This window comes from Microtus pennsylvanicus, chromosome 10 (assembly GCF_037038515.1).
Source record: "Microtus pennsylvanicus isolate mMicPen1 chromosome 10, mMicPen1.hap1, whole genome shotgun sequence".
NCBI lineage: Eukaryota > Metazoa > Chordata > Mammalia > Rodentia > Cricetidae > Microtus > Microtus pennsylvanicus.
Genome location: NC_134588.1, coordinates 79817156 through 79828550, shown reverse-complemented (window position 1 = coordinate 79828550; position 11395 = coordinate 79817156). Strand labels below are relative to the sequence as shown.

General features: G+C 48.9%; 1 protein-coding gene across 1 annotated transcript; it reads left to right on the top strand.

The window, feature by feature from the left end:
• Positions 1-919: 919 nt before the first annotated feature.
• On the top strand, positions 920-5088 carry Gdf2 (growth differentiation factor 2). The gene is made up of 2 exons (XM_075987518.1): positions 920-1262; positions 4145-5088. Exons 1-2 carry the CDS (start codon positions 920-922, stop codon positions 5086-5088), a joined length of 1287 nt encoding a protein of 428 aa, XP_075843633.1.
• Positions 5089-11395: the final 6307 nt, after the last annotated feature.

Here is an 11395-nt window from a genome sequence, read left to right as displayed (position 1 = left end):
TGGAAGCATCTGTTTATGGTACTAAGGAGCAGCTGACCTAGACACAGAACTTCCTCCCCCTGATCCAACTCAGTCAGATCAGCACTGGAGGCTTGCTTGAACACAACCGCCCACTGCTAGGAGCTGCCAGCGGCTGCCTTCGTGTATGCTAACACATCTCCTAAGTTCTTACCTCTCTGCTCGTGAAAGGGAAGCTGAAAGATCTGAGGCCACAGCTTGGGGGAACAAGCAAGGGAGTTGGGACTGGAGTCCTCATCTGTGTTGGCTGGGACATCACGGGCACGCTGAGTGTGCTAGGCCCATGCGCGCTCCATTCTTAATACTGAGGAGCCCTTTCCTCAGAGGACAGTGCCTAGTTACACCGTCAGGTCCTGCTAGCACAAATACCGGTCTTTTCCAACCCTGCTGGAGTCCTCACCTCACCCCACCTTCCAGGCCCCCACAATTTGTGTTATCTTCTGGGTACTTGGTGAGCTTTCTACATTTGGGGAACTTCCTGACCTCATTTCCTGGATGTTTTGTTCCTGTGGTCCAGGGGATGGGGCCAGTGTCCCTCTGCCTGGAGAGTCTTCTGATCAAGCCAGCAAGGAAATGAACGAAGATCCTAATTAGGGTGGATGACCCCCCGGAGAAATGCCGATCCTTTACAGTAGCCCCCGTCCTTCCCACCAGCCTGAGTGCTTTTCAGATGTTTATACAGTGTTCATTAAAGAGAGCTGCCTTAGATAAGAGGTCCGAGCATAGCATCCACACCCAGATAAGAAGCCTGGAGGCCTCAGACTGCTGGGGAGAACCTAAGCCAGCCCTGCTCCCTGCTAAGCAGTCAGCAGGACAATGTGGGCCCGCTTCTCCCGGGCTCCTCCTCGCTGCACCTGGTGACATACCACAACAGCCCTGCAGCCCCTCCTTAGGGCCCAAGATGTCCCCTGGGGCCTTCTGGGTGGCCCTGCTCTTGCTGTTCCTGCTGGTCTGTCCCACACACCAGAAGCCGCTGCAGGACTGGGTCCAGCCATCCCCCGGGGGAAACGCCCGCAGCTCACTGGGGTTGTCTGGAGGTGGAGAGGAGGGTGTCTTTGACTTGAAGATGTTCCTGGAGAACATGAAGGTGGACTTCCTGCGCAGCCTTAACTTGAGCGGCATCCCCTCCCAGGACAAAACCAGAGTGGAGCCACCCCAGTACATGATCGACCTGTACAACAGGTACACCACCGACAAGTCGTCCACTCCGGCCTCCAACATCGTTCGGAGCTTCAGTGTGGAAGGTAGAGTGCGGAATTCCCCCAGGGTTTCATGGGGTGGGACATACGGCACCCCTCCCCCACAGCGAAGTGCCCCACCACCACCACCACAAGCAGCTCTTCAAGCTTATACTGAAGTGAATCACAGTGTTAAAACAGGGTGAAAATGCAAATATTCCGATGAGCTTTTCTGTGTGCTTAGTGGCTTCCCCAAAGGGCTGTGCAAATCATGGGCCTTGTCCACCAACACCGAAGATTCTGATGGACAGCCTGGCTCCTCCCCTGGGGCATAGCCTCATTTAAGCCCACAGGTATCAAGGATGCCAGGCTTCTGCTTCCCTCTGTCCCCCTCCCTTCCTTTCCTCCTCTTTTCGCCCTCATTTCTTTTGCCTTCCATCTCCTTTGCTTCCCTTCCTGCTTTCCCTATTCACCTTCCCCCACTTCTCTCCCCCCTTCCCTTTCCTCCCTTTCCATTTCCTCCCTTTCTCTTCCTCCTGATTTCTCTTCTTCTCTCCCTTCTTGTCCCCTTCAGACTTAGAAATAGAAATAAGCTTGTTTGTTTTGAAGTTTTTAAAGGAAAGCCAGTTTCTGTTATAAAATCCTTTTTAAACCTAGACTTGTAAATGTTAGAAGAGATCCTTATTATTCTTTTAGATGGAATCTTTCTCGGCACAGTAGGTCTGTGTCTGTCTGTCCGATATGTTTTTAAGTCAAGTGTCTTTGATTTTAAAAGACTAGAAAATAAACATGGAGGTGAGGTCCACGGCTGATGAGTCCTAGAATTCCAGAATCTGGGTAGAATGAGTTCCTGGGCAGAAAGCTGGGTCGCCAGGACTGAGGAAGCCAGACCAGGCACACTTGCAAGGCACATTGGCCCTATTTGCTGCACAGAACCAGCTCCCCTTATCCTGTTGTGGCATCTCACTCTTAAGGACCAGGAACCAGGGGCCTCCCCATTTCTGGTCCAGAGATTTGCCCAAGGGCCCCAATTCAGAAGCATAGCCAGTACTGGCCAGATCAGTCCAGCCTGCAGAATGTGTACCTGTCTAAGGACAAACGTGCTGATGGCTGACTGCCCGACAGAAGTTTCAAGGGAACTTGCCTTACTTCTTTAAAAAAAAAATATGGATTCATTTTTTTAAAAAGCATACAGTTTTCAGGTCACCAGACCCCTGGGATTGTCTATGATCTCTACTTTAGAGAAAGGATTAGGTTTTCTTTGGAAAGGGGGTAGTTATTTTGTTTTTATTGCGGCCTAAATCATCCTATTCCATGGGCCTGAATGTGAAGTCCAGCCAGAGACACCAGTCCACCTACACATATATCCTTGACACATCTATTATACGTACTAGCAGCAGCAACAGCAACAATATGCATGCATGCGCACATACAAACATACATGACCTAGGAAACATCTGTCTCCTCCCACTAAGCATGTGATTTCTCATGTCTGACAGTAGTCTGGTGGCCTCTGTGGAGGTAGACCACGGTAAGATCACCTCAGGCCACGAGTACAGTGCGCAGTTCCCACTGTTCTGATATGCCATGGCTTTTGCCATGTGATTCAGGAGCCAGAATGGGGCGTCCATGCTGAGCGAGGAGACCACAGAGAGCCTGAGTAAATGTCACAGGCATTGGGCTTGCAGGGCTTGGGAGGAGGACAGAAGTGTTAACTGAACATCAACTATTAGCTCATGACTGGCCTGGAAGTCCCATATGCTACCTTAATAAAAGCAGGTAAATGGGCCCCATTCTACAAGAGAGGAAACTGAGGCACCCAGAAACTCAGAACTTTCTGAGAATACCAGCTCAATTAGGAGCATAGTCAGGACTGACGCTTCCTATCTGTAGACTACTAGTTAGGTTTCAGCACAGCATGGGTCTCTCCTCACGGTGACGGATACAGGAGTCTCCCTAATCTGAGAGAACCCAGGTCTGTTTCGAAGGTTCTATTGTGGTCCATAACTATTAAATGTAAATCACAAAACAGTGACTCACAACTTCTAAATGACTTGCATCACGGATGTGATTTTTATTTTTAATTCTCGTTTTTCCTTACTCATGGTGAAGCTCTTACTGTGCCTGGGTTACTCATTGCACTTCACCGCAGGCATGCGCGCATACAGAAGGAACACTGTGTGCCAGGCTTGGAAACATCTGTACTTCCGGGCATCCTCTGGGTGTATCAGAACGCGTCTCCCCAGGATAGGCGGTGATGGTGTGTGGGCGGGGACCCACAAATGGCAGTGTCAGTGCTCAAGCCCCAGCCTGGAAGTGGGAAACTAGACAATTAGGAGGCTAAGAGAAAAATCCCCACCTTTGCCCGTGATGACAAAACTGTTGGGATGGAAATGTTTTTCCCCTAAAAAAAAAAATCCACTTTCACTTTTGATGGAAGCTATTAACACATTCCAAATTATTTAAACATTCTAATGCTGTGATTTTTTTTTTTTTACTTTATCTAACTATGGACTTTCTTTGGCTCCAGCCAGGACTGTAGCTTCATTCTAAAGCTGACAATCTATTTCCTGGCCTGCCTTAGAGGAGACTGCTAATTATCTGTGTGTACTCTAACAATAAACACTTCTGGATACTGATCTCCACATGGGTGAAGTTGGGATAATAACTAGATCCTATCAAACTCATAGTGCAATGCCAAGCACACAGTAAGGGGCTCAATAGATAGTAGATACTATTAACCCTAACTGAAGGTACCTGCCTCTGTTTTTTTTTTTCTGGGGAAAAATAATTCCAAGAGAACCTTCCTGAATGTTCTTAACACAGAGTGGAGACAACAGTGACAAAATCTATTGTCCTAGATGTCCCTCAAAGCAAACCAAAGTTAGGCGTTGGTATCATAAAAATGGGCACCAGACAGACGCTCCCCACGTGTGTTTGCATTTCAGATGCTATATCAACAGCTGCCACAGAGGACTTCCCCTTCCAGAAACACATCCTACTCTTCAACATCTCCATCCCTCGGCACGAGCAGATCACCAGGGCTGAGCTCCGCCTCTATGTCTCCTGCCAAAATCACGTGGACTCCACTCGTGGGCTGGAAGGAAACATGGTTGTCTATGATGTTCTGGATGGAGATGACACTTGGGATGGTGCCTCGGAGACCAGGACCTTCTTAGTATCTCAGGACATTCAGGACGAAGGCTGGGAGACCTTGGAAGTATTGAGTGCTGTGAAGAGATGGGTCAGGGCAGACTCCGCCACAAACAAGAATAAGTTAGAAGTCACAGTGGAGAGCCATAGGAAGGGCTGTGACACACTGGACATCAGCGTCCCACCAGGTTCCAAAAACCTGCCCTTCTTTGTCGTCTTCTCCAATGACCGCAGCAACGGGACCAAAGAGACCAGACTGGAGCTGAAGGAGATGATCGGCCATGAGCAGGAGACCGTGCTTGTGAAGACATCCAGGAGTGGTTTCCAGGAAGCAGGCGAGAGCCATGAGGAGGAGGAAGCAGATGGGCACACAGCTGTGGGACCTTTCTTAGCTAGAAGGAAGAGGAGCACCGGGGCCAGCAGCCACTGCCAGAGGACATCACTCAGGGTGAACTTTGAGGACATAGGCTGGGACAGTTGGATCATCGCACCCAAGGAATACGATGCCTACGAGTGTAAAGGAGGTTGCTTCTTCCCACTAGCTGATGATGTGACACCTACAAAGCATGCCATTGTGCAGACCCTGGTGCATCTCAAGTTCCCCACGAAGGTGGGCAAAGCCTGCTGCGTTCCCACCAAACTGAGTCCCATCTCCATCCTCTACAAGGATGATATGGGGGTGCCAACCCTCAAGTACCACTATGAGGGAATGAGTGTGGCAGAGTGTGGGTGCAGGTAGTCCCTGCAGCCACTTGGGGTGGGGATGAAGAACAGGGAAGAGGTCCTGATAGGGTCCTGCAACCCCACAGCCACAACAGGGTCTAAGATGATCTGGAAACCATCCTGGAGAAGGAAAAGAATCACTTGCCCTTCTTGTCTCCAGTGATTTGTCTTCTCTTGTCTCCTCTGCTGAATTGACATTAACTGGGGTATACGGTTATGTGGGCAGAATAGGAGACCCTGGAAGAGTTAGTGGGTAGAAAGGAAATGATGAAAAAGAAATGGGAGGAAGAGGGATGGGGGAATAGCAGAAAAGTAAGCAGAAACCAGCAGAAGATGCAAGTGACGTGTATGGAGTCATGGGAGTTCTAGGGTCTAGGAAGCAGAGACACGAAGTAAGGAAAGGAAGAGGTGGGCTCCATCCTTCGTTTCACGTTATTTTCCACTCCTCACTGAGATGTGCACTGTGACCTCTGATTGTCAGTTGTAGAGATCAAAACTCAGCAAGCAAGTTTTGATAACGCAGTGCTAGGAGTTTGCCCTAAGTGTGGGAGCCCTAAAGCCTGGGACCTTCCGAAGCTTCCCAGTTTAACAGATCACTGAGTACTGAAGGAGTCATTAGATGTGGAAGACCCAGCATGAGGCCAGGCAGGGCTGAGCCAAGTCCATACCCACCGCTTGCTGTGTCCCGGTATGATCTGCTTGCTCCATGCCCATGCTCACCCTGTGATGTCTGACTAAACCCCACCCCTGAGTAAATATCCCCAGGCAAGCACAGAATGGACAGGCCGTTCAGGACCTCCCCTCTGACGCTCGTGGTTATCTGAGCTGCTTTCACTACTAGGCCAGTTCTCGTGTGTTTCACGGGTCATGTAAGATCACTTGCAATCCTTTATTCCAATTCTGTGGCCATTGGGAGGGACTGCCTATGACTTGGGCCTCTGAAATGGTCTACTCTGGACAACTGCCCAGGCAGGAACATCTCCTGCCTGGGTACTCCACAGAGGACAAGGCAGGGCTTGGATCTGTTGGAACCAAATGTGCTTGCTATTGGTTAACTATTTGAAGCTTGTCTATTTGCTTTCCTTGGTGACCTGCATTCAAATGATGACAGGTCCAGCCTTACTGGGTGCGGTGTCCCGGTGTCTGAAGACAGTCCTGTTGTTCACCTAATGCCACTGACTCTACCAGCAGCTGCCAGCTTCCTTGAGTACTGTGTTCCCCAAGGAGGACAATGTTTCCATTAGTGTGCCTCAGCCTCTCACCTGACTCTCCTGGTGGTTCATAGGACTGGATGGGGTGAGGAAGAGCCTTATGCCCTCGGCCAGGCAGGGCCCAGAGGGGAAGATCTGGACTACTCTCATTGACTGATGCTCCCACATAATTTAAAACAATGAACTACATTAAATTACATGGAATCAATGAATGTCTTAAACACAAACCACAATTAAGTATTATTGGTAGAGTTGAAGAAAAGATATATTCCTGAGCCATGCCAGGCAGTGTGACATGGCAGTGTTATTTCCAGGTGGTGGTGGTGGGTGGTGATGTCTTCTCTGGGTCCTAGTGATGGTTCTCTGTGCATGAGGGAAAAAAATACTTAGAAATCAAGTCTAATGTCTGGTATGTGTCTTTCCTTAATGTGAGGTCAGAGTTGAGGCCTCTCCAGTTCCCCAGCCCTGCCCACCTGCCTGATTAGCCCCTAGGAGATGTTCCACTACTTTACCTGGGGTTCAGGAGTCAGGCAGGAGGGACATAGAGCCTCCACAGTGTAAAAGAGTGTGATATCTGCACCTCGGGTCAGCTAACGCATTTGTGTGTGTTTTTGTGTGTGTCTGTGTGTGTGTGTGTGCATGTGTGTGTCTGTGTGTATGTATGCTGGTATGAGCAACTATGTGGACAGAAGTTTGCTGGAAGTTAGCTTCCCCACTTTATCTCTCCCCCAGCACACACAGATACACACATCAGAGCAGAACATCTCTCTTCAGGAGACAGAAGACCTTAGGTTATCTCCACCCAGTGCCCAAGCGTGTCTCTGCCAGTGTCCGTCTACCATGCTCAAAGCCCATCTCTCCAGACTAACTCTACTCTCAAGATCACCCCCACTCTCCTTCCATAGGCCAATGTCCTACCCATTCCCACCCCCAATTTCTAGCTGCACAACCCATATGCCATCACCTGTGAGGGAGACCCCAAGCTCTAGTACCACCCACTCTGGCCTACTGGGTGTTCCAGCTCTGGAGAGTGTCAGTCCTGGCTCAGGGGAGCATCTCCCCGACCCAAGGCCTCCACAGAAGACAAATCTGGGTCTGGTGTCCCTTACAGAAAACCATGAAGTCTGACTTTGGTATTATAAAAAATGGACACTAGGCAGGTGCTCATCTGCATGTGCTTGCATCTCAGATCCTGTCTCCACAGCCACCATGGAGGACTTCCCTTTCCAGAAACACATCCTGGTGTTCAGCATCCCCATTGCCAGGCACATGACAATTTGTTACACAGTTCCAAGACCCAGCACGGGGAGCTGACATGACTCCTGGCTTGGGTCCCTCATGGTCATGAGTCCTCAGGTAAGACCAAAGCCTCTTGCTTTGGTCACTTCTGGAGGACTAACATGCTCTGTGTCACAGGACAAACCGATGTGGCCCAGTACACAAGGACAGGACACACAAGGAGAGACTCACGATGGGTCTCTGGCTTTCATGCCACTGGGTTATTTTCGCATGGAATTTATCAAAACTTGCTCACCCACCGGCACGGATTGAAACATAATACAGCTATTCTCTGGTCACTAACATGGTCGGTTAACCCACCTGCAGTGCTATATTGGACACAGCTCCTAAAGCACCCTCTATATATGGTACAGGGGTCACTGTAATGTTCGTAGAGATGCTGAAGCCATGGAAGGAGATTGCTGTCCTTCCACTGCTCACGGAGAAGTCACCATCTACCTCTGTGCCAGGAACAAGGGGAGAGAGTTGAAGAATGCTGAGAAAATGTGCCAGACACATGGACAGAGAGACAAATCTCTGGAAGTGGTTTCAGGCCTCGTCAATATAGGCAGACAGAATCTGTGCTTTGCTGCAGAATACCTGCCCTGGGGTCTGATGACCCTGTCATCTCTGTCCTAATATGTACCAAGGAAGACCACAGGGTTTCTCCGATCTGTGAGTCATAGGCAGCGAAACCACCCATCTCTTAAAGACCAGCCAGTTGTATCCACATGGCACCCCCATGGGAAACAGCTGGAAGACGTGCTATTCTCTGCCTTGCACGGCCCCAGCTTTGCCTTTAACAAGAATAGCAAGGAGACACCTTGCTATTTGATGATTTGGTGATTTGCACTGGGTCAGACAGCACCAAGTTTAGAACCCCTTTCTCTTTTGATAGCAGTCTGTGCTTTGTAAGTGATCGCTCCAGACACCCATGTGCTTGCCTTAGCTTTCCTTGGTCTCATCCTGCTCAGAAGATTACTGTTCGCCAGACAATGAACTTGTTCCACTACTACACATCCCTGCTCTCAGAAAAAATGTTCCCCCTGTCAGTCTCTGCAGCATCCTCTCACCTGCATCCCTTTGGACTTGATTTTCCTGTAGTCCTGATAATTCCTAACATAGGAACGTCTGGACAGGAGCTGTAGAAGCCCTTTTGCTATAGCTGATAAGTTGAATGGTGTGCAGGTTTGATGGGGGTCGGGGACTCCTCTAGTCTATGTCACATTTTGGGTCAAAGTGTTGATAAAGCAAGGACAATAAATAATAGTCAGAAATGCCATGTGGGATTTGGAGTATTCATAAGCATCCCATCTTTTATGTGTTTGTGGTATGCACGTGCATGTATTCATGTTCTCATGTGGGTGCATGCCTGTAGGGAGGGTTGTTCATGCATGTGGAAGCCAATGGTTGGTGTCAGGTGTCCATCACTCTTATCTTGAGGCAGGGTCTCTCACTTATACCCAGGCTCAGGGACTAGACCAACCTAGCTAGCTAGCCTGCTCTGGGGACCCTGCCTCTGCCTCCTACGAGCTGGGATTACATGTGAGCCACCATGCCCGGCTGACATTTGTGTGGGTGCTGAGGGTCAGAACTCCAGTCCTTATGCTTCCGGGGCAAGAATTTTATCCACTGAGCCATCTCCCCAGACCACTTGCCCATTTTAAATGATATAATTGAGATGGTAGGTAATTGGTTTCTTTATGATGTCATCAAAAAAAAAAGCTAAAGTCAGGTCAAACCAAGAAACTGTGAGCTCATGTGCTTCCGGGGAAAAAGCAAGATTTGAGAACACCATGGCAGCCCTGAAAAAAGTACCTGGGAAGGGGATCTGCCTTATTCTCTATTCCTGTGACCGAATACTGACCAGACACAACTTGGGGACTTCCGAGTGGCTCCTGATCACCAAAGGAAAGTTTTAGGTAAGCAATTTTGTTTTTTGTTTTGTTTTACAAGTAATATCTCTCTCTCTCTCTCTCTCTCTCTCTCTCTCTCTCTCTCTCTCTCTCTCTCTCTCTCTCCTTCCCTCCCTCCTTCCCTCCCTCCCTCCTCTCCTCTCCTCCCTTCCTCTTCCTCTCCTCCTCCCTCTCTCTACCTCTTCCTGACCCCCCTTCTCTCCCTCATACCTGTCCACCTTGTGGTGAGCAGCCTTTTCTAGCATGTTCTGCCACCAGCCTAAAGGCAATGGAGCCAGTAACCATGAACCAATGTAAGATTGTCCTCTTTTAACTTGTCTGTGTCTGGTATTTTGATGCCATGGTGCAAGACCGACAAGAAGGCCCCGACATTAAAATAATGGACAGTCGGGTGGTGAACAGACAAATGTATTAACAGATAGCTCTCCTACAGACATACTTCTGTCTATAACCTAATCCAGATTTCATGTCTCCCAGCCAAGGTATCATGTCCCCCAGGCAGTGGAAAGAGTTGTAGGTGGTTTTCCAGTCCACACTGGGCAGCTGTTCATTTGTATACACGAGGACCCTCTGCCTCCTATCCTTGGAGGGCGTCTTTGCAGTGCATGCTTCCCCCAGAACAGCATTGTTCCTGATAGTCTCTGCTTCTCCCTGTCCAGAGCTTAGCTTGGGCTCCAGCAGTGACGGATACACACCCTCAGAGGAACTCTGTCAGCATGCTTAGAGTTGTGGCTTCCCAAAGGCTCAGTCCCTGCTGAGAGGTCTGTGTCTTCCCACCCTGGTCTGATTCTGACAGTAAATCTTCCTTGATTCCATTGGCTGCAAACGGGGGAGTGATGAGACCATATGTCCCTTGGGTATTAAACAAATCCTAATGAGCTAAAAATATGTTCGTTTTAGCGAACTGACCTCTTTGGCCTTTGTAAACTACTTGGTAAACATCTTCAGATAACGATTTCCAGAAACTGTCTGGTGGATTTCCAGCTTGCAGGGTAAGCTCTCTCATCCTCATCCCAAAGACCCCCTTCTCTGACACCACGGGGCTATCTGCCGTTCACTGAGCCCGGCCAGTGTGTTCTAGACACAATTCAAGAAGCCAGAAGGAGGGCATAGGAAGTGGCAGCACCAACTGCTATTCCCTGTCTGTACACCCCCACCCTCCCTTACAATCTGACCTAGGGTTATCTGCTAAATGAGAGAACGTGCCCACTAAGAGGCTGGCTGGGCAAACCAGGGGTTCTAGGTGTGGGCTCCATGGCAGGTGTTCTTAGATATCCAGGACAAGTCACAAGCAAAATCCATAGCCCTTTCATGAGGAAAAGGCAGTGCATAGCAACGTATCTGGGACTGGCTCCCAGGTGTATTCCCACAGGAATGAGAATGACCTGTAGTCTCTGTGTGACTTGGAGCCACCAAGAACCACTCACTTCTCATTGCAAGCACTGGGCTGAAGCTGAACCCTTCGCCAACAGGAGTCCTCACTTACACAGAGAACAATGCTCACTAGATCTCACAGTTAACCTAATCTGATCTGAAACTACTGAGGCCATGTTCCTCTCACCTGTCACACTGGATACGGAAATCCGGACACATCATTTATCTTGTTGCGAATTTGTGAGGAGACCTGTTGTACCAAGAAATATAAGCAGGGTATAAGAACACACTTCAGTTCCTGAGCCCAGCAATGGTCCCAGACTCAGCCTTGGCACTGAGATATTGGTGGCCTTCCTAGCCTCTTCTCACTGCCTTTCACCGGTCCCCATCTAAAATGGTGGGATCAATTAGCTACTGAACTTCCTGGCAACAATATATATATATATATATATATATATATATATATATATATATATATATGAGACTTGTTATAGATCCTTCATTGGTAACTTTCAGACACTACAATTCTTTGTGAAAACTTTTG

Coding starts and splice junctions, on each gene's coding strand:
- Gdf2 (XM_075987518.1), top strand. CDS start 920: ATGTCCCCTGGGGCCTTCTGGGTGGCCCTGCTCTTGCTGTTCCTGCTG. Junction 1,263..4,144: donor TCGGAGCTTCAGTGTGGAAG/GTAGAGTGCGGA, acceptor TTTGCATTTCAG/ATGCTATATCAACAGCTGCC.